We start from the raw sequence: 23,551 nt of genomic DNA on the forward strand, positions 1-23,551 counted from the left end.
ATCTTTCCCATTTGCTTTGAATGTGTTCAATTACACTCTTGTGTCACTGACTCTCAGACGCACGTATATCTGAAGAGGAAATGAACCTTCTGAGTCAGAATAGTTCAGTGAGTCTGTCACTGACAATTATACTGTTTGACTAAGAGGAGGGTTTACACCCTAAATGATACAGCTGTTACTAAAAAAAAAGACCCACTATGAGTTAGCATTGAAACAAAGACAGAATTAATTTAACAAGAGCAGACTTTCTCTATGTTTTCTCACACATTGAATTTCAGCAGAAAACAAGTTTCCAAAATATGTATGAACTTCAATGAGAGAAAAGTAATTCTTCTTCATGTAGCACAAAGCCACAAAGCCTTAGAACAAAATATTACTTATTTAAGGTTTAACCCTTGTGTTTTGTTGACATTGGCTTTACTTTCTCATTGTGTAAGTACCAAATATTTTTCTTCTCTGACCATATTAAAATCAAATATGTAGATAGGTATTAAAGTGGTAACCCATCACTTTGCCACAAGCCGGGCTTTTGATGAGGAAGACAAAATAACCATAAAACACTGTTATTACAGCAAAGAGGGAAATATGTCATGTATTATCTGTTGTACGGTCTAACTCATGAAGCAATACACATTTGTTTATGTACACTACGTTATCCAACATAGGGACATTACTCATGTTTAGACCTCATGGCGGTATAACAAACTATTTTAAAACTCCAGTGACAAAAATCCAAATAGACTTAGTTGGGATTTGGGAGGACTAGTGCTGTGGAAAAAGTACCGTAAACACCAATCACAGATATAGAGCATAATGAAAATCCATTGTATTTAACCATGTTTTCCAGCTGGGGTCACTGAGATTCCATACAGAAGTAAAGCACCATTTTCTGCAATGAACTTCTGAGGCATTTCATAATTTAGAAATGATGTTTGTCAGCAATGCTCATAAAATCATTACGTCATAAAGTATCAAGCTGACGGAACAACGTTGCGTTATGGTTTTTGAGCTGTTGAAGCGAACCTACGTGTCTCCAGGACCCAAAACACAACATTTGGGTTAAAGGAATTTACAAGCACTTATACTCATCATGTAAGTAGCTTGTATATTGCTGACATAAACAGAAGAATTACTGAGATACTTTCCTTACGATGATATCATTATGTAAAAATACCCTATAACAAGTCAAAATCTTCCATTCCAAACTGTACTTTTGTAAAAGTAACTACAACCAGCAAACTTAAAGTATAAAAAGAGCTCAGCTTATCGAAAATGGACCCTTTCATTATCTTATTGTGTATTACAGCAGTTGATTATTATTATGGAAGCATTAACATATAAGTAGTAATTAAATGTAGCTGTTGAGGTGAAGCTCATTTTAACTGCTTTATATCCTTTTTAAGGCACCTATGCAAAATTAATATTCATACACAGCCATGCAGTACACTTCTATATAAAAATGAAAAATATATATATCCCTATAGAATTCATGGCTTACAGATCCGTGAAAAGAGGAAAAAAAGGAAGAAAGTAAGGAGCAAGCACCTTAATCACCCACGATAAATGAAATTGCCTGTACATGGGGCCTTGAGTCTATGGTAATGCATTATATTTATAAGATACTCATATGTTTTGTACAAACAAAAGCGGGGGGAAAAAATGTGGTGGAGTCAATAGCAGGCTTCAGTATTATCCCCTGAAGCGTAGTGGATCCCAAGTATAAAGTAAAATACCTGAGCAACTTCAGCTTTTTTTTCCACTACTGATCAGTCACTACACAATACACAAGCCTATCGATATTCATGTTTTTTTCCCTCTTGTTTCATGCTATAAATGATTATGTTTGTGTGTGTTGTTGCTTGTCATACTAGGTTAGATATCATGCGAGCCGAGGTGAGGTCATGTGCATTCTTCGTTACTGTTTGCAGCATTGTTATCATTGGTGCTGCATGTCCACTTGTGTTAACACTGACCCAAATCACACAGGCACACCTCACAGCCTGCAGGAAGTGACTCTTCAGTCAGGAAATGAATGGTGGCGGGTTTTTGTTTATTAGTTTTATCATTTTTGTTTTGTTTTTTGTTTTTTGTTTGTTTTTTCCCAGGGGGCCACACTGGCGAGATCCACACCCATCCCTCCTGTTGCACGAGTCTTCTTGTACTACGGATGATGTCATCTTTGACCGGGGAGGGGAGGAGGGACCTGGGTGACTCCAGCGCCTGCAGCAGCTCCATCAAGTTAAATAGAGGTAAGCATTACATCACCGGAAAGACAAGCCTTGGCCTTCAAAATAACAGTGTAAACTTGGGTGTCACTTTGGGAAGGAAAACTTTTTGGGAGTTTATAAAAGCAACAGATTTCACTTGATATAAGGGGAATCATAACTTTCAAATTTGAGTCAATAATATCAAATGGTAGGCCTACATATTATATTCCAAATGCAGGAGCTGGTCTGGTCATCTGCTGTGAGGAGTTTACTTGAGAGATCATGCAATTTACTGTTGATTCCTCTTCAGTAAGTCACTCAGTCGATCACCAAAAATTCCCCACTGCAGCGCTTTCTGTTTTTGAAGGTTTTACAGGTCAGTTTTCTGCCCTCCATGAGTAAGTGCTGATTAATTTTTCACACTGATGGGCGGGGACACACCGTGACATAAAAATGGGGTGAAAAATTATACACAATATCCAGCTGAAACGTGACAGAACGATACAGATATCTAGTTAAGATGAAATAAAGGAATAAGGACGAAATTCAATTAAGACGCAGAAACAGAAACAATTTTCAAAAACAATCGGAAATAGATCAAATTAAGTAAAAATGAATAAGAAAGGGCTTTTGCGATTCAATTTTGTTTTCTTTTTAAAAAAAAAGAAAGAAAGAAAATAAAGCTCTAAGTTGTGTTGTTTAATTCCTGGTCCCAGAATTTCACCCAGGAAAGGTAATATTCTATATTTTTCATATTTTTAAACAAATGCCAAACCACAATGAATTGATCCTACTAAAAAGTACTGTCGATGTAGCCAGAGCCTGATATATCATGTTCCTCTGTGGCATACAACACCCATGTTTTCCAAAAAGCATTGAAAACACGGAAATACGCCAGACAATTGCACTGGGTGATATGCGATACTTCACTGCAGTGAATGTGGGAACTGTAGTTTGTTTTGAGACACTCCCACACACACTCTTCTGTTACTAAATGTGTATTGATCCGCCAAATGAAAACAGTTCCCAATAAATACACCGTTTATGCCAGTTTGAGCGATGTTTGCTACAAAACTACGTGGCCCAACTCTTTTAGGGAAAATACTAAGCTTTTTTTTTTTTCAATAAAACTATATATTTGTGGGTAATTTAGGGGCCGGGTCCCACAGGCTGGGTAGAGAAGGCGGAACGTATTGTGGGACTCGCTGAGGCGTGATTAGTCTCATGCCTTTTCATGAGATTTGTAGTCAACGAGGAAAAAAAAAAAACAATATTGTGAAAGTCCCGAACGGAAGTAGCAGCCTGCGAGCACCGGCCCGGGCGGTCGCTGGCGTCGGTGGGAGGATCCATCCCGCCTGCCCCGGTTTCCAGCAACCTCTCCGTAAAATTAGCGAATACTGCAGCAAGAGGTGGCCGTGGTCGCGCGTGTGCGTACGCGTATGGTGTATATGTGTGTGTGCGCGTGTGTGTCTGTCCCGGTCCAGAGGAAAGAGCAAGCGGAGATTAATATTTACCAAAAAAAGAGCCTCTCATCTGGTTGGCGACAGGTAATTACGAAACGGGGGCTGCAGTTTGCCTGAATATTCGTATTTGACACTAATTCTAGCTCACTTACTTGGGAGCGAGAACAAGGTGGCGGCTTGTCCTCCTACTAACATTCGCCTTTTTTTTCTCTCTCTCTCTCTCTCTCTCTCTGTCTTCTCCTGCTTAGGTAATAGTTAAAACCTCTGACGGTGCCGCGATTTTGGTCAAGTATCTCCAGCGCGGTTGTAGTTGGGCAAGGTGTGTTTCTGTACAACTGTTGATAGCTCCATGGCTGGTAGTTTCAAAGTCAAAGCGGCAGGATCGGATCCCGTCGGTACGCGCAGTCTGTCCAACTGCTGCGACCTCAATAAGCAACTCCGCCTGGCAAATCTCTTAATGAGCCATTACTATTCCTGGGAGCACTTAATTTCCTCATCATTTAGAATCCCATTACTCTACAGGGCGGTGTTTGAACGGCCAACTGTGACTTAAAAAAAAAAAACACAGCTAAAACGTGCGGAGGAGGAAATTTGAGAACACAGGAGAGTTACTTAGCCCGGAGTTGGCTTAATTATGTGAAAGGAAGATGTCAACCGAGTGCTGATCCAGGACTTTTAATGTGGGCCATTTATTTTGTCTCCTTCAGAACTTGAGATTCACATAACATGATAATATATTGTGACCATTCTCCTAAATATGTTCAGACTTATTGGAAGATCTAACTACATGTGGCATTCATGAAAAAAATATATTCTTGATACACTTGCTGACAGCAAAACTACAAGTGCTGAGACAATTACCTGTAATCAATAAATCAAAGGACAGAAGATGAATGACAGTTTTTGACGGTTATGATAATGGAGTAACTGTTTAAGTCATTTATTAAGGCGAAATGCCAAATATTCTCTGGTTACAGCCTCTCAGACACCACAATTTATTGCTTTTCTCTTTTATATGATTATAAGTTGTATATCTTCGGGTTTTGGACTGTTGGTCAGACAAACGGAGACATTTTACAGACCAAACAGTTAATCAGAACAGTCAGTTAGAGGGATCAATCAACAATGGATATAGTTGCAGCCCTGAAAACTATGGACAAATGTAATTTTATATGCACAGAATATGTTTGAAATACATTTCACCAGCATGTACATCCATGCACTTGTGCCTTAACGTCTTCCAAATGTGTTGCTGCTGTATGTCGGGTCGCTACTCATTTCATTATCGACTAATCTGTTGATTAATTTTCAGTTAATCATTCGGACTGTAGAATGTCAAAACATAGGGGGAAAATGCTCGTCACAGTTTCCCTGAGCTGAGAGTGATGTCTTCGAATGACTTGGTTTGACTCGAAAACGCAAAGAATTCAAGTCAATGATAGAAAACAGAGAACAGCAGCAGGTTTGATCAGCTGTACATACTGAGTGTTTGGCATTTTTACCTGGAAACCGACCAAAATGAGTATCAATATTCAATATTAATTGGCGGCAATTTTGACAATCAATTTACTGTTTAAGTGAGTTTTTGGGGGCAAAAATGCCGAAAATCTTCTAGTTCCAGCGTCACAAATGTGAAAAATTGCTTTTTATTTTAGTCTGCTATGATAGTAAACTGAATATCTCTGGGGTTTGTCCTGCTGGCCAGACAGAACAAGCATTTGGACATGTGGCCTTGTGCTGTGGGGTATGGCAACGGTGGCTTTTTTCATTATTTCCTGACATTGAAAATCAAATTATCAATCCATTAAGTGAGGAAAATAATCGGCAGACAAATCAGTGATGAAAATGAACATTAGCGTACAGACCTCCTCTCAGCCAGCCAGGAAGCCCCTTTTTGTCTGCTTATGACCCGAGTTATTTCACAAAAGTGAGTCATGAGATGTCAGGACTCTGAAAACCATGTGGTGTATCCGCTGCCTATGAGTTTGGTCATTAAGCTCCAGCTGCCACCAGCAGACTCAAGTCTCTTGTCTTGCCCTGCTTACTCTCAATAGGCTTTAAGAGCAAGAGTATCTGTGAGTGTCCTCCTTTAGTGTATTTATAAGTTCATGGCTGCTTGACAGAAGTCTTGAATGTGACCAGGCTGCAGGTCATTCATTTGAAAATGGCCAGACGATTGGTAATTAGACAGTCTGTAGTTGGGAGGCTCTTCTGATAGTCCCAGCCAGGGTAGTCAAGGATGCCATAAAAACCTGAATTTAAAGGACTAGTTTGACATTGTGGGAAATATGCTTATCCGCTTTCTTGCTGAGAGAGAGATGAGAACTTTAGGTTAGCTTAGCATAGCATAAAGACTGGACACAGGGGGAAACAGCCTGTTTATAAACAAAATTAAAAACCCAAAGGTTAAAAAAAGGACAAGTGACGGTTTTATGGGGAGTTCCTGTACGTGCTGGATAATTTCTCATCTGGGAGCAGTGACCTCCTGCAGTCTTGTCGTTATTGTGAGGTTGCCAGGAAGTCAGCAGAGAATTCTAAATGCTAAGCTAAGCTAACTGGCTGCTGGCTGGAACGTCATATTTACCCTACAGGCATGGGAGTGATATTCATCTTCTCCTGTAACTCTTTGCAAGAAAGCAAGTAAGTGTATTTCCCAAAATGTTGAACTATTCCTCAAAATAAAAATGTAATTTTATGTAAAAATCTCTTTTAAGTTACTTTTATACTCAGTTTAGAATCTGAAAAACTATAACCCTGATTTTCTTTGCATGGATAAATAGGTCATTGTACTTATACCTGGTTTTATTTCATGGGCTGGCTGACTGTCGGGTGTTATTTGCATGGGTGTTCCAGTAAAGTCATGACTCAGTGAGACTAAGGACCGTGTGTGTGTGTGTGTGTGTGTGTGTGTGTGTGTGTGTGTGTGTGTGTGTGTGTGTGTGTGTGTGTGTGTGTGTGTGTGTGTGTGTGTGTGTGTGTGTGTGTGTGTGTGTGTGTGTGTGTGTAACTTATGCCCAAAGAATGTGAGAAGCTGACCTGATCTGCTGTGTATATTCCTGCTGTTGTATAAGAGAGCTCAGCACTCACATTTCGATCACATTTTGAGGCCACAGCTTGTTATACTCAGGAATCTCTACATTGTATCCTCAAATGCTGGATGTGAAACAGCCTGAAGCTTTCTTGTAAGATTAGTTTTTGGGTAGTCCTTCAACTTTCAGATTTTTAATGTGATTTCATGTCAGATTTAGTCAGAAAAGATGTTTTTACATTTGGGTTAAGGTGGTGTAGACAGCCGGTGTCACAGGCTGTCTGCTCTGTCTCAGCCACAGCCTCTGCCAGTTTATGAACTTTGGCCCATATCTCAGACAGACTTGCAGAGGTGAGGCAAATTCTTTCATGCCTTCAGATCTAAGGGTTTCTTTCTTTCTTTTTTTTTTATAATTAAAACAGCCTGGGAGCTTGTCTGGATTGAGAAAAAGAACTGTAATTCCCAATTAGAAATTAGTTGTGGTTGAGATGCCAAAGATGCCGGAGGGCATTTTCTGTAAAAATCATGTCTCTGAGGTATATTAAGTCATTTTTTAAAATAAGTTTTGCGTTGTTCCACAGAGATTTGGGCTAGAGTTGTAATCTCTGGGTGAATGTTTATCTGTCAAACTGACAAAAAGGCAAAATCAATCCATTAGTTATAAAGCCTTTACCTAAAACCATTGTGTGACTGAGGTCATCGAAAACTTTTTTTGTATACCAGTAACACAAAAAACCTGGGGAATTACTTTTCAATATTGATATCAGCAAGATCTGTAACTCCGGGCTTTCTCAGTCTGAATGTAGTATATCAAAGAAAGAGGTGCAGCCCTGGGAAGCCTGTTAGACAAGCAAAACAGTCCTACTAGGACTCATTTCCTGGCTTATGTTTGCATGTTTGCAGAACTTCAGAACAGAAAAGTCCTCATTATGTCAGAAACAACAGACCTTTTATTGGTTGGATGTCTGATGTACAGTGGGGTCCAAAAGTCTGAGAACACTTTCTCAGACTTTCGCATTGGTAAAGTGTTCTCAGACTTTTGGACCCCACTGTATGTTCAGCCTTGTGGTTGATACTAAACTATGAGGATTTAAAGGCAGCTCTACCTCACTGGTCAGAGTCACGCTCTGCTCTGTGTTAACTCTGCTCAGCTTGTTGCATAACTCCTGTTGGCCCCTAAGCCTCAGGAAACCTCCTTAGAGAAAGAGAGAGGTTGTGTGTCCATTAACCCGGGGCATTGCTCACATAGTTGTAGGAAGTAATGGTGCTTTGCTTTGCTGTGAATTTAACGGCTCCTCTTGTCTCATGTATGTTTTCCTTTGTCTGAGAGCGTTCCTTTCATACGTTGTCTAGCGACACTCACATGTTCTGTTGAGGCTTCCATACTTTCTTCATCTCTGTTAACTTTTGGTCTGCAGCTGATTACTATTTTCATTACGAAAACACCCAAAAATACTGGCTGTTGCAGTTGCCTGGATCACAACTTTCACGTCTTCAGTTTACTTACGCTGCTGACCAACAGTTCAAAAATGTCAAAGTATTAATTTTGTGATGATATAAAACTGAGAATAACAACAAATCCTCATAATATACTGTATTTAGTTAATGTGTATCAACTGACATCTGCATTGCAACAAAAGTTGAGCCTGATTAAAGTTTTTTGCCATAACGCCCTCATTCGCTATGACTGGCCCCTTTCAAATGAATGAAGGAGCTGCGTTTTTTCACACAGAGCTAAACTCGGTCTGAGCGTCTTAGACAATTCTTATTTGTAAGGGTCATGAGCTAGAGAGGTTGAAACCACTGCTAGAAGAACGTGAGAAAAAAATACTAATTGATCACCGATAGAAATAGGCTCCTATCACTGTGTCAAGTTGCGTATTTGGTCTCTGGTTTTTGGTAAAACTGAGTGCAGTAATTACAGATAAAATGTAGGCTTTTATCACAATAGATACACCCTCAGCTAAAAGACCAGTTAATTAAAGTTCAGTCAGTTCAATATTATCCAGTGTTTGTTAGTTTTGCTTACAGTATGTCTTTTAGATGTCTTAACCTGTGTGTAACACAGTTTTCCCTGTCTCAAAGTTATAGTTGGTCTTCAATCAATCTCAGCTTAATTGAAGGTCTTATGAATATCCTCTAGCATATCTCTCTGCACTACAATGGATACATTTCGGTTGTATTGTGTAGAGGCACAGTGGTAGGTAAATGAAAATGTCTGCACCCTGAACTGAGCAATGTTTATGTGGCCCCGACAGAATGACGTTGAACTTTTTCTTCTTTTGTCACGGTTTGCGTTAGTTCGCTTCATCTCCCAGTGACACCTTTGCTTTCATTCAATAGTGTGCGGGTCAAAGGTGATAAGTTGCTCCCATTCACACGTTTTGATTGAATCAGAGTGTGATCAGGCTTAGATATGAATGTTGAGAGGATGAATGGTAGTTTTGCCAGCTGAGTCAAGATGAACAGGTTTGATCAGGATGAAAACACTAGTGATATCATTTACTGCTGGCAACCACCTAAACTTCCTCCTCAGTTGTTGCTGTCATTAGTATCCATTAGCCCCTAAATTGAGGGGATCAGTCATGGGCAGCTGGGGTATTTGGCACAGCTTGTGACTATTTGGGACATTTTCATGCATAATTTCCTTTTGCCAATGTGTCAAGATGTCCTGTCATCGGCTCCTAATACCATTGCCACCAAGGACAAGCTAACAAGATTGTTTTGTGCAAAGAGAGGGACTTTGTAAATATGTATATACTATGAGTGAGTAAGCATGCATGCTTGCATGTGTTGCATTGCCTCTGGCAGCCCTCTCTGTGTCCCGGCTCTGCTGAGGGCTGTCCAAACAGAAATGCAGCCAAAAGCTCCTCCCAAGCTTCACAGAACAGGAAGTGGATTGTTTTGTTTCATAGAGTGAGCCTCTGAGGCCGCAGTACTGCTGTCTCCCACTTGTTTGGCTTGAACCCATCATCTAGTTCAGGCTATCTCTGGTCCAGTTGGCAATCTCTAGAAAGCACAAGACACTGTGCAGTTTCTGTGGAGTCGGTATTCATTTCAGTATCAAACCCATTTGAAGCAGTATAGTGGAAGCAGACTTTGTTCTCAATAAATATTCTGTTTTTTGTTGAATAAAATCTCATATCAGTAAAAGCATTTGCAGGTGCAGCTGAAGTGGATGATCATTTTTAGTCGTCGTTTACAGTTTATTCAGTCGATTTGCCCACTTGTCTTTCAGTGCATTTTTAAATATGTAGAAATAAAAGGAGTGAGCAAATTACCAGTATTTGCTGCAGTGTCCCAAATTCAAACTCAGATCTTTGTCACCTTTTGGCAAAACCTCTGCTTCTGTAACACAGTACATGGCACCAGAAGGAGTGGGCAAAAGGCAGAAAATATAATTAAACCATGGTCACAATTTATGCAAAAAGGAGAGAGTAACCAAAGATGTTAATAAAATTGTCAAACAGGCAAATACACCCAAAATTTCCAGTATGGATACTGGTTATGCCAAGTCTTAATACCCACAGAAATAACGGCTGGGTAATAATTTCCACTCTTACATACTTTTTTCTTTTTACTCTTTCCAGGGTTTCTGTGCTCACTTTGCAACTCCACCCATTTATTTTTATACCAATCATATATTATTTACTGTATATATTTAGCAGTCTTATGCTAAAATCATTTAAATTCCTTTTTTCCCTAATCATTTTACACTCATCACCCCATAATGACAAAGCCAAAACAGAATTTTATAAATTTCTGCACATGTATTAAAAAGGAAAAATTGAAATCACATCACATTAACATAAGTATTCAGAGCCTTTACTCAGTACTTAGTTGAAGCAGCAGTTACTGCCTCGAGTCTTTTTGGGTATAACACGAAAAGGTTTGCACACCTGTAGTTGGGGATTTTCTGCCATTCTTCTTTGGTGACCCTCTGAAGCTCTGTCAGGTTTGATGGGGACCATCGGTGGATGGCCATTTTCAGGTCTCTCCAGAGATGTACGCTTGGGTTCAAGTCAGGGCTGTGGCTGGGCCACTCAAGGACATTCACAGAGCTGTCCCTAAGCTACTCCTGTGTTGTCTTTGCTGTGTGCTTAGGGTCATTATCCTGTTGGAAGGTGAACCTTTGGCACAGTCTGAGTACATTAAAGATATCTCTGTACTTTGCTCCCTTCAGCTTTCCCTCAACCCTGACCAGTCTCTTGGTCCCTGCTGCTGAAAAACAGCCTGACAGCATTATACTGCCACCACCGTGCTTCACCATTGGGATGGTATTGGGTAGGTGATGACCAGTGCCTGGTTTCCTCCAGACCTGATGCTTAGAACTGAAGTCGAACAGTTCAATCTTGGTTTCTTCAGACCAGAGAATCTTGTTTCTCAGATTCTGAGAGTCATTTAGGTGCTTTTTTTGCAAACTCCAAGCAAGCTTTGATGTGTCTCCCACTGAGGAGAGGCCTCCGTTTGGCCACTCTGCCATAAAGCCCCTATCGATGCATTGTTGCAAGGATGGTTGTCCTTCTGGAAGTTTCTCCCATCTCCACATAGGATCTCTGGAGCTAAGCCAGAGTGACATCAGGTTCTCAGTCACCTCTCTTACCAAGGAACTTCTCCCCCATTTGCTCAGTTTGGCCGGTTGGCCAGCTCAAGGAAGAGTACCGATTGTTCTAAACTTCTTCCATTGAAGAATTAGGGAGGCCACTGGGCTCTTGGGAACCCTGAATGCAGCAGAAAAGTTTTCTGTAACCTTCCTCAGATCTTTGCCTCAACACAGTCCTGTCTCTGAGCTCTGCAGGCAGTTCCTTCGACCTCATGGTTTGGTTTTTGCTTTGATATTCATTGTCAGCAGACCTTATATAGACAGTGAGACCTTTATATAGACAGGTGTGTGTGCCTTTTCCAAATCATGTTCATTTGGTTGAGTTTACCACAGGTGGACTCCAATCAAGGTGTAGAAACATCTCATGATCATGAGAAATGGGAGACACCCCAGCTAAATTCCAAGTATCATAGCAAAGGGTCTGAATACTTACTGTATGTCTATGTGTATTTCAGTTTTTCCTTTAAAAAATTCCAAAAATTCTGTTTTCCCTTTTTCATTATAGGGTATTTAGTGTAGATTGATGAGGGAAAAATGACTTTAAATGATTTTAGCATAAGGCTGCAACATAACAAGGGCTGTATTTTTTTTTTTAATAAAACTTCGCAAATGAGAGTATTTGCTGGTTTCCTTTAGTCTTCTGTGATTTTTAAACTGAATATTTTTGAGTTTTGGACCGTCGATCGGACAAAACAAGATACAGGAAGACATCCCTTTGGGCTCTAGAAACTGGGATGGAGTTTTTTTTGTTGTCATTTTTTCACTTATTCACTAGCTGTTTTTGCCTTTTCCAGTCTTTATGCTAAAATAAGCTAATTGGATGCTGGCAGTGGCTTCATTTTTGCCACACAGACATGAGAGAGATTGATCTTCTCATCTAACTCTTGGCAAGAAGGAGAATAAGCGTATTTCTGAAAATTTCTGTTTTTCAAAAACAAAGTTCTTGCAATTTATGGTGTCCTTTTCATCATCTTTGCAAATGTAAACTCAGCTTTTTAATACAGTATGAACAGCATACTGATCAAGCCTACCAGTTTAATGATTGGTTGACAGGTATTAGCTTAAAAATGTTAGACGATTGAGACATTAATTTTGTACATATCCCCCAGCCCTGAATTGAGCAAATTATTTTTAAGCCATCTAGATGAAACTGGTGACACTAATCCAGTGATAACTTCAAGCCTTACTTGTGATGATTTTTTTTTTTTTTTTTTTTTGTGGTTTGATACTATTTACTGATAGGTGTTGCATCCAAGTAAAGATTAAAACTGGGCATTAGGGCAGACTCAACTCAGTGTTTCGCCACCAGCTCTAAAAGATGAATTATCCCTGATAAGTTGGTACCCTCGAGAAGAAGATTGCTGTCAAGACAGTCTGGCAGAAAGTGGATGAGGCGAGGAGCCAAATGACTATATGCACAGCTGCTCCCAGGCAGCAGGGCTCCAGCTCATCCATCAGCAGCACTGCTAACTCATCCCCATTTAGCCTGCTCCAGCTGAACTAGTCCTCTTCTCTGGGGTTATTGCAAAAATATTTCTTGGTTTTCTTGGTTTTACATAGGAAACCAGCAACGTTTCTACCTTTCAGGTCTGAAGTGTAGTTGTGATATTTAAACCTTGTTGACAAATATGCATCCACATTTGACATGGTTTTGTGTTGGTGTGAAATACTTGCGTGGTATTTTATGTACTACAGCATGTTCGCAACTCTCTAGACCCCATGTAAGCAATTTCACCTTAACACTGACGCAACATATGGGCTGGCAGGTTTAGCTCTTGTTGCTTTAATGCAAATTAATTTTGAGATAAATATGATTGAATTGAATTATTTGGTCTTCTTTAGGACACCACCGAGGACTTCACCAGCTGCTCTGATTTCCTGGACACTTTATCTTTTCCCCACGCATTGTGGAGGGAAACAAACAGGGCGGAGTAGGAGCCTGATAATACATTCCTTCATGTCCCAGCTTGTCTCAACACCCCTCCCCTCTTTCTCCTCTCCCTCACTTCACTATCTTCCTCCTCCTCCTCTGCCCTTTCTGTAGCTTTTTGTAGTCTAGTCTTGGCACTGAGGATTCAAGGTCTGTGTCTGCAGTTGTCTGTCACAACGTGCAGATCACAGAGACACTCCCTTAGGTGTAATGTGATGCAGTACTGTCAGTCAGATTGGTCACTTTGGAACTGCACAGCATGAGCAGAGAGAGGTTTTGTACAAAATTGTGTTCTTGATATGTCTTGTGTTCTTGCAATCGCTAAGAATAATTTAATATCTGTAGTGTAGAATACACAAACAGTTGAGAAAATGTGACTGTGTTGCTTGGCTCATTTGTTCAGCATGACAGATGAAATCTCCCTCAAAGACAAAAAAGTTTATTTTTCCTTTTGTAGTACTGCTGATAACTCTTTTAAAGACACTCTTCTTGTTTCCCAACAGAGATGGCAGCCATTCGGAAGAAGCTGGTGATTGTCGGGGATGGAGCTTGCGGAAAAACATGTCTTCTAATTGTTTTCAGTAAAGACCAGTTTCCTGAAGTCTACGTCCCAACAGTGTTTGAGAACTACATCGCTGATATCGAGGTCGATGGAAAGCAGGTTCGTACATTTAGTGAGCAACTAAAATGAGCAGCTCAGAAGTGATAGTGTCTGTCATCAGGAACATAGAGAATCTTTCCGTTTGTGTTATAATCCAACATTGTTTTCACAGTAATGATATGAATGGCCTGATTTACCTCTCACTATGCCCCGCCCCCCCTTCGGTAGTGTTGCTACCTCTGTCGAGCTTTCTGTTCTAACACGGTGCATACAGTTTACAATTATAATGTTGGCAGATTTGCTGCTTGAAATTCTTAGTAAAAACTGGACCTTGGTTACAGACAGAGTAAGACAAACAAAGGCTTCCTATTTCTATCTGATGAGCGTTGATTTTGCCAGTTAAAATCCCAGCAATCACAAACAGATCTCTAGCAATGCTGGTCCCATGAATTGGTCGAAAGCATTGTCTCCAGCTGACGTCTTAATTTTTTTGTCTCAAAACAAGAATCCTGTAAAAGGCCCCTTGATGGCTACATACTGTATATAAAGACTGAGGCTAAAGCTGCATTTCGCAGGCAAAAAGTCAGCATCGTCATCAGTTGAGGATGCTGATTTTTTTTTTTTCAGTTTACAGAAATACAGAAACAGCGTTGTTCTTGTAGAGGTAGCTCATCCCAGTGTTATACGGGGGATAAGGAAAGACGCAAAAAATTTTGGCTGCTGAGGTTACATGCTTGTACAAGATGGAGGTTAGATTTATACTTTGTTTGGATTTTCAATTTTTTGATTTTTTTCACTTTTAACATTATCATAGTATAGGCTCTTCAGATAAGGACTAACCTATGTATTTGGCTTGGGTTTGCTGGAGTGTCAAGTTGACAAAATCCAATCCAATAAAGAGCAGGACAGAGCTGCAAATATTAGTCTAAACCCTGATGGCATCCATGACCAGCTTCCGCGATGTGGGGAAATACTACACAGTGGATGTGCTATTGTGAGTCAGGCTTTTTATAAAATGACCTGTAACCCCACAAAATAATGTTGCCTCAAATGCTCCTTGGCGTGGGAAGTAACGCTGCGTCACCTTACAACTGTAGGTGGTTAGCTAGTTAGCCCGACATCCTAGCATTAGCAATGAACATGTTGACACAAGGTTTAATCCTTATGACTCTGTTGTTGTATTTTTGGTTTTGGATAGGGTAAAACAAAGAGACACCACCCACCGCACTCTTCATTTACAGAATATCACTCATCTTACAGCCCCACGCCTATCTCTCTGATGTGAAGAAATCCAAAGCTTGACGGACCTGCCACGCCTAGCTGCACCTGCTAAGCTGTGATTGGATAATCACTGTTTTGGGGGAGGGGTCGGGTCAGTTACAGATTCTTCGTCCGAAGTCGCTCCCTCGTTCTGTGATTCACTTTTTCCCATGTAACAGCCTCAGTAGTTTATTGTAGTGAGTGGTAAACTGAGATGTGGGACATTTGTTAATCATCATCTTATTGTGTCAGCACGGGCAGGTGTATATTCTTACAGCTGTATGTTTGCATCTATTAATTGGGCGCATTGTGTTGTGGGATTGGTTGCAGAAAGTAGTGTACAAGGTACGTTTTTTGTTCCATTATGGGAATTTGTGAGGGCAATACTGACCTTACGTGGCCTGTTTTTTTTAGTTTGTTCCATTTTTGGATTTGTTTTTTAACTTCCAGCCACAATTGCCAGCTGTATTAAACTCAAGTCAGAACTGCTGGTCCTCGTTGGTTCACACAGCCTGCTTTAAATTTCTCAAAGTGGGGAACGCACATCCACATCAATTAGCTAGTTTACTGAGCACTTATGCATAATGTATCAGAAAGATGATGCAGGTTTTTGTTCATAACAACATTATTTGCAGTAGTCACAAACAATCACCAAACCTGCTGATGTTGCTTTGGAAGCTGATTTATTATTTATGGATTAAAATACAGTCCTTCAACCAACTCTATATATCTATATATATCTATCTATATATATCTATCTATCTATCTATCTATCTATCTATATATCTATATATATATATATATTATATATCTATAGAGATATACATATATTTATTGATAATATAATCATAAGCCTGTGAATTAAAAACTCGTCTGTGTGTGACTGAATAAGTCTCCGCTCTGCTCTCTGTGTTTTGGACGAAGAAATATTTTGAACTGCCACACACAGACAACTTCAATGCATCGACCAGTCACAGTGATTATAACAGAAACATGATTAGTGGATCATGGCTCTATGTGGGAAAATCTAAGTTGTACTGCTGTTGAAGAAAGTCTCTTGTTTTCCTTTCCTTCATGCTGTACATTATATTATATAACTGCTCAATGTACACAACGTGACACATTCCCACTTCAGGCGCAAGCAGGAAGTTAATAGAGAAAATAACGGAGTCAGAGCACTTTTTTTGTTGCTGAAAGGCATAATGTCAATATAGTGCAGAAATTTGACATTCAAAATTCGGACATGTAGATAAAATGCTAGAGGGTAAATAAAGTGCGTTATATTTAATAAATAGGGAGTTATTTCGGACACAGCCAGATTTATTTAAGCAATTACCATAAAATCTTACTCCCGAGGGTGTGTGACATCTTGAATTTGAGTCATAGGGAGTTGACAGCTAGGGGCAAGTCTGAGCCACAACTTCAACTTATGTCAAACGGTTTTGTTCTCTTGAGCTGACCACCACTGCAGGATTACCACTGGGCAAAACAGGAAATGACTCTACTTCCCAGCTTCCTGTTCAGACAGGGAACAGGGATGTCTCCTGGCAATCCCCCTCTTTCCCTCAGGACCCTCCTCCTGCCCGATAAACGTCTCTCATTTCCTGTCCTGGTCGCACGTAGATGGGGGGGGGCAAAGAACGGGTAAACCGTTGTGTTTGGACAGGAAATATAAACTTAGGGTTTAAGATGGACAACGGTGTAGGAGGGGATAATTTTGGTACAGATATGACTGTTGGCTTCTTAAGTTATCCCCCTTCCAACTCCCTAGAGGATGGCTGTCCCATAAGAATTAGACCATTATACAACCAGCTGGATTAGCTTGTGATTTCGCCACCAAAATTTAAGTTTTTACCCCCCTCGAGGGTAAAAAAACATTCTCTTTCTCTCACCTTCAGTGAGTTGGGCAGATCCTGAAAACAGCTGTCCCCCCCATCTTTTTTCCTCTGCAAAATCTGCAACTTTTCAACAAGTCCAGCAGGAACATAACTGCTCCGGTTGCTCATGCAGTCTCAGCAGTGTGCAACCACCTCCCACCCTCTGCCTCTGCAAACTTCTATTTTGGAACCTTTGACTGATGCTTGTGTTCTCTGTGGGCATACCCGCATCTATTGTCATGCAGTAATTCCAGTATTTAAAAAGTTTTGCAAAACTTATTCTTCCTTTAAACGCAGTGGGTCAGCTTAGGGCACAGAGTGGATTGAAGACTGGCTGCTTATGCCAGTACAGGGACAGAAGGTATTCGGTTTGATGCTTGCTAAGCTCCCACTTTCCCTAATTGAATTAATCAGTGGTGTGACGGGATGAGGCCAGTCCCCAGTTTCATTTCCACAACACTGACAACATAACAGACTTATGAAGCCCTGATTAGGCCAGAACTACAGTGGTGATGAGAAGCAAATATCTGTACACTGAATTTCTCACATACAAGGAAAGCAGCTTAAGTACATCATACTAATCAAAAGTTAAGATCAAATGCGAGGTGTATATGACCAAAGGAGAAAGAAGGTTAAGTGATCGAAACATTATCTATTTCCTGGTGTTCAAAGCATTGGCCTTTGGGAAAATTACTGCCTCAGGGTTCTTCCAAACAGTCACGGCTCTCAGTGGATAAGAAAAGAAACTTCATCAGTAATGATGACTGGTTAAATGTTTGTGTATTCATCTGGAACAATGAGCAACGATACATCACCACTGGGTAGACAGCTCAACAATTAATTTTAGCCCTTAAGACAGGGTCCCATTACAAAACTGTTAAAATAACACAAATGAATGAATCGTGGAGATAAGAAGAAGTAAAAGGAGAATTCCAAAGATTAATCTACCTTCATCTGCAGGATATATTCATTTTATATGTATGTGTGTGTGTGTGTGTGTGTTTGTGCTATGTTTTACAAGGTTTTTCCTTTGTTTTGTCCCAGGTGGAGTTGGCACTGTGGGATACTGCAGGCCAAGAGGACTACGACAGGTTGAGGCCTCTCTCCTACCCGGACACAGATGTCATCCTCATGTGCTTCTCCATTGACAGCCCTGACAGTTTAGGTGAGGAACTGCTGACATACAGTAGTCTTCTTTTAAAATGTTTTATTTGTATAACCTTCTTTCAAATATCCTAATTAGATAACCCGGCTAAGATGGCAGCAGCAAAGAAAGTTGACAGCCAGTAATAGTTATACAGTTTAATAAACTATGAAAAAAAAAAAAACGACTTGTGCTTTATAAAAGTGATATTTTGTTAAAGTAGTATTCTTCACAGAATCAAGGCATTCCATATCAGCTAAGCAAGCTTTTTGTTAAATGCCTTAATGGACTTGATGGGAAGTAGGATTAGTGCAGCTAAAAACATCTTTGCCTTGAGCACTCTGCAGAGCAATCCATCATGAGAAGTGTTCTGCGTGGTGACTCTGCACTGCCTGTCCCTTTTTATAGTAGCCCACTCTCTCTTGAGCATTTCTCTCGAGCATTTCTGCTTACTCCTTGCCTCTCCCGGGACAGAAAATATCCCTGAAAAGTGGACACCTGAGGTGAAGCACTTCTGTCCCAATGTTCCCATCATTCTGGTGGGGAACAAGAAGGACCTGAGGAATGATGAGCACACACGGAGAGAGCTGGCCAAGATGAAGCAGGTACGAAAGCCTCTCCAGATCAATGAACTATAGACTGTGGTAATCTGGAACAAGTACCTCTTCAATACTCAGGTACCAGACGCTTGAGAAAATGTGCAGGGTTAAAACATTTCATGAGGTTCAGTTTGTGAGGTTCCATCTGAATTATTAATGCTCATATTATGACCTTTAAATGGAGACGTGTTGCCTTGGGTACTAGTGAGTACATAAAATTCACAAATCCCTAAAGCCATTTGCGGACACCGCTTCCATGCAGATCGCAAATGGTGGCAGCTTCCTGTCTCACAAATATCTGTTGCTCGCAAAGTGCAGATTAAAATAATAAGCTTGGTCCCAAGGGTGGCATTTGTTTTGTTTAGCGAAAGTGTCAAAATTAACAGGAGAGTAAATGATCTCGTGATGCAGATCGCAGCTTACATGTTGCAAATTTAGTGAAACAAGCCAATGGAAGGCCAGTTTAAATAATAGATCCATAATTTGGAAGGCCTATTAACACTGCACAACGGTTTATAATAGACTTGGACAGTAGAAGTGTCCCATTCATATTACAAAGTCATCTACCAGGACTGTGCGCTTGCATTAATGCAGTGGTCTCGTTGAAATTAATGAGTGATCTGTGTCTCGTCTTTTCCATTCAGAGCTGTTGTCTGTCTGAGCAAGGCCTTAAGTTTAGACGTGTACAATTGTTGGGGTTAAACATGTTTTTTTTTTAAAGAGAAAGAGAGAGAGAAGGAAAATAGAAAGCTCAAACATTTTGCCAGATGGTGCTCAGTAGTTGTGAATTAGTCAAGTTAATTTTTTTTCTATATAGCCCAAAACTACAAATTTGCCTCAAAAGGGTTTTTCAAGCTGTACAACAGACAACACCCTTAGACTCTCAATTTGGAAAGAAAAACGACCCAAAAGACCTGTTAATGGGGAAAAAGGGTATAAAGTCAGGAAAGAGTAACGGAGGAGCGATTTGTCCTCCAGGACAGACAGACAATAGATGTTGAATATAAACAGTTGACGGAAATAACATTAGTGAAATTACAAGATAGAAAAGCAGAATGTCAATATTAGGTAAAGTGCAAGCATAAATTAAAAATATGGATTACCGAGATTTAAAGCCATTTACTAAAATTAATTTAGAAATTAAAATCAAAAGAAGACTGATTTTTTTTTTTTAACAGAACATTAATTGAAATGAAATACTTTACGATCTCCATTTTAAAAGAGACTGTGCCTGTCTTTGAAAGTTACTCTGAAAAGGCTGGTACTGGCTACATATTGGTTTACTGTATCACAGAATGGCACATGCTGCCACGATGGCCCATCCTCTGTCTGTCTCCTGGTCCAGCTGAAAATAGGAAGACATTGACAAAGGTCTCCAGCTCCTTCAGACGCCACTGTCAGCTTTTCCTTTCTGTAGAAATCAGGAACCGTTTGTCCTTAGTTCAAGCGTTTTAGATCTACAGTGGTCACACAGACATTGTTGGCTCGACATGTTTTTAAGCAGTGATGTTGCTGGAAGGTCCATTAAGTGGTCTACTTGAGGCTCCGTTTCGAAGTTGTCATCTGTTTGACGAGGTCGTCATTTCAAGACCATGTAGATAGGCTTAAAGGGTACACAGGTACATCAAATTCAGTCTATTTGCTTTTATGAGGGAATGTACAAAAATTAATGGGGTGGGGGAGGGGGACTGAACGTTATGTTCAATGCTCCAACTAAGTTATTTTCATTAACAATTACTCTGCCGATTATTTTCTCTATTAATGGTTTAGTTATAAAATGTAAAAAAAACAAAACAAAACTGAAAATGAAAGATGTTCAATTTACTGTCATATATAAAAAATAAAAGCAGCAAATCCTCTCATTTGAGAAGCTGAAACGAGACTATATTCAGCAATTATGCATGAAAAAAATAACTGAAATAATTAACTGATTATCAAAATAGTTGCTGGAAAACTGGAAATTTTTTGATAACTAAAAGTGCACGGAAATTTGAAAAGGGTGTTTAATATATTAATGGAATTATAATTTTTACATAGCCACCAGATCGAAAAATGGAAATAGAATTAGCAATTGCCAAAATTATGGCAAATATAAGACAATATTGCATCCTGATTTCTAATTTTTTTTTCCTTTTGGACATTTTACTTTACTACCATTCTGCTATCTGTTTGCGTTGAGAATAAAGTGTTGGGAGCTACTATAGGATAGTGACAAATGACAATGCTGACTCATGAAAGACCAGTTGTGGGAGAAGTACTCAGATCTTTTACCTAAGTGAACGTAGCAACACCACAAGTTTATAAATACTCTTACAAGTACAACTCAGGTAAGCGTCATATGTTGCAGCTTGTAAAGGTGGGGCTAATTTAACCACTTAATGGGCTGTTGGATAGCCTATTCTTTAACAATACATCATAATTTATTAGTAGCTTATGTTTGGTATTAATAATGACAAAAAACTAAAGCTGTCGGATAAATGTAGTGCAATATTTCCTTCTGAAATCTAGTGGAGTATTAGTATAAATTAGCATAAAATGGAAATACACAAGTAAAGTACAAGTGCAGTATGTCAAAACTGTGCTTAGGTATAATACGTAGGACTAAATGTACTTAGTTACACTTCACCACTCCTGAAGACCCTCTTCCACTCGTCCAAAATATTAAGACTATCTTTCCTTTAGCAAAAAGAAAAAAAAAAAAAACCTAATCCTTCCTCTTTTTTGAACTTCCTCCACTACCAACTGTTTTCATACCGTCCCTAACAGTCTCTGATCTAACCATGCAGGAGCCGGTGAAGACAGAGGAAGGCAGAGACATGGCCGGCAGGATCAGTGCTTTTGGCTACTTGGAGTGCTCTGCCAAGACCAAGGACGGCGTGCGGGAAGTGTTCGAGATGGCCACTAGAGCGGCGCTGCAGGTCCGTAAGCGCAAGAAGAGAAGCGGCTGCACACTGCTGTGAGCAGTTCAAACACCATGAAATCAACTGACCAATTGGAGAAAAACAAAACACACGAAAAGGACCGACCTTTTACCAAATGGCATTTTTGTACTGTATCTCCCATTTCACAATAACAGGCAGGCAGATGAATCGAACGCAAACATACCTAATACAGGAAATGGACTTTGTCTATATTACAAACGTGGTTAGAAATTGATGTTTAAAGTTTCTTCTTGATTTGCATTCTTTTTTTTTTTTCCAAAATCTGTCTTTACACATAGTTTTCCTACTTGTTTTTCATTTATATTTGTAATGTAATGAGGCAGTGATAGATGCACATATTTGTATACAATATTGTTCTTCACAAGCCCGGGTGAGCAACATCCTTCTTAGTTTGTATAAAGTCTTCACGAATAAGGTCTTGTCCAAACAGTCCGAGCGCCCTGTTAGCGTCAGTTCTGTGTATCATGGTAGCAGTCGTGATAGAGAATGAAAGTTGACATCTTTTTGCCCATAAGAGTTAGTGCCTTTTTTTTTTTTTTTTTTTTTTAAATTTGTACACCATCATCTACTTCTCATGTTTGCCAGCTAGCTAACTTTTCAGCTGAGGGCCTCTCCATTGTGCTGTAGCTCATTTTACACAGTTGTCATCGTGAAACCTGAGCAAAGCCCATAACTACGGCTTTCAGTGCTGATGACAAGTCAACCAGCACAACAAATGCTGGCTTGGGTCATTTTTGTCAGCGTTGCCTCAGCATTCTTCATTTCCAGTCCACGCACATTGAGGATAAAGAAGGTGGCTGTCTCTGTAATCTGGTAATGGTCATCAAAGTAGTGAGCCTCCCATTCTGTATGAGAATAAAATCTGATTATTCACACGCATCCCTCGCAACTGTCGCTAATCTGTGCCAGTGGACCTAGATGGGGGGATGAGAACTGGCCAATTGAGACACAAGCCAATATGACTCATCTATGCACAATAGCTGTTAGGACCAACAGGGAGATAACACAGCTGAAACAGAAATCGCATGAAGGCAGAGGCCTGGTGAAACCTCCCTTGTTTGTTTATTGCAAGTAACTGAGTCCAGCTCTTCTTTTGTTACAATGCAAATGAGCCGGTCGCGCCCGCTGTAGGAATCTGTGAGTTGGACAGGTTAACCCAGGCATGGAAACGATGTCTTGTTAGAACTGTTAGCCTGTTGCGTGTGGATGTTTCCAGTCGGACGACATTCTTCACGTTTTAGAGGAGCTGAGTTGTGTGCAAGGAGTTTGTTTTTCCCCAGTGCCTTCTCTGTTCTGGTGTGCCTTTTTGGTTGTTCTCTCCCAGATCAGATAGACCGGCTGGACTATTCCAACCCGTTACTGACTGACAAGGTCAAGAGGGACCTTTCTGACACGTTTCACAAAGCTCAGATCTGCGGATGGCGGGGAAAGTAGCAAAAGGTGTCATTAGTTTGCTCAAATCTACGCACTCAAAACATAAATATTAAGATTTTATCTATAAATGCAGTCTGATCTTTATTATCATGGCAGATAAGCATGATTACACCAGTTTATTTTGACGCGGTTTCGCGTAGAGAATGAATCATGGGAAAATTACACAACTAGTAACATACATATTTAATCAGCATCGCTGGGAAAACATCTGTCTGCAGCCATAGAGATGCTCTTTGATGTTTTAGAGTTGGTTATCACTGCCAAGAAGTTAGTTTTTGGAATTCAGCTGTGGCAAGATGGAAATTGGGCGTATTGGTCTGTCTTTGTCTTGATCGAAGTTGGTCTCGATCATCTCGAGCATTTGATATTTAACTACATAAGTCAAAGGGGCAGAAGATCGCTTTAAGGATTTACAATGAACTGTACTTGTTGCAGCTTTTGGAGGCATGTCACAGTCCGTCAA

The 23,551-nt window shown here is 40.0% G+C and overlaps 1 protein-coding gene across 3 annotated transcripts; it reads left to right on the plus strand.

Moving 5' to 3' along the window:
• Nucleotides 1-3,554: 3,554 nt before the first annotated feature.
• Nucleotides 3,555-22,190, plus strand: rhoca (ras homolog family member Ca). 3 transcript variants are annotated; one of them, XM_040158884.1, is made up of 6 exons: nucleotides 3,642-3,754; nucleotides 3,919-3,989; nucleotides 13,735-13,892; nucleotides 18,014-18,134; nucleotides 18,588-18,718; nucleotides 21,499-22,190. In XM_040158884.1, the coding sequence occupies exons 3-6, from the start codon at nucleotides 13,737-13,739 to the stop codon at nucleotides 21,670-21,672; spliced, it is 582 nt and encodes a 193-aa protein (XP_040014818.1). In that variant the 5' UTR covers nucleotides 3,642-3,754; nucleotides 3,919-3,989; nucleotides 13,735-13,736; the 3' UTR covers nucleotides 21,673-22,190. The 3 variants fall into 3 exon arrangements, with proteins under 3 accessions (XP_040014820.1, XP_040014817.1, XP_040014818.1); XM_040158886.1 differs by lacking the exon at nucleotides 3,919-3,989 and having other exon boundaries at nucleotides 3,555-3,754; nucleotides 13,712-13,892; XM_040158883.1 differs by lacking the exon at nucleotides 3,919-3,989 and having other exon boundaries at nucleotides 3,641-3,754.
• Nucleotides 22,191-23,551: the final 1,361 nt, after the last annotated feature.

The sequence above is a fragment of the Xiphias gladius genome, chromosome 21, assembly GCF_016859285.1.
Source record: "Xiphias gladius isolate SHS-SW01 ecotype Sanya breed wild chromosome 21, ASM1685928v1, whole genome shotgun sequence".
Taxonomy (NCBI): Eukaryota; Metazoa; Chordata; class Actinopteri; order Istiophoriformes; family Xiphiidae; genus Xiphias; species Xiphias gladius.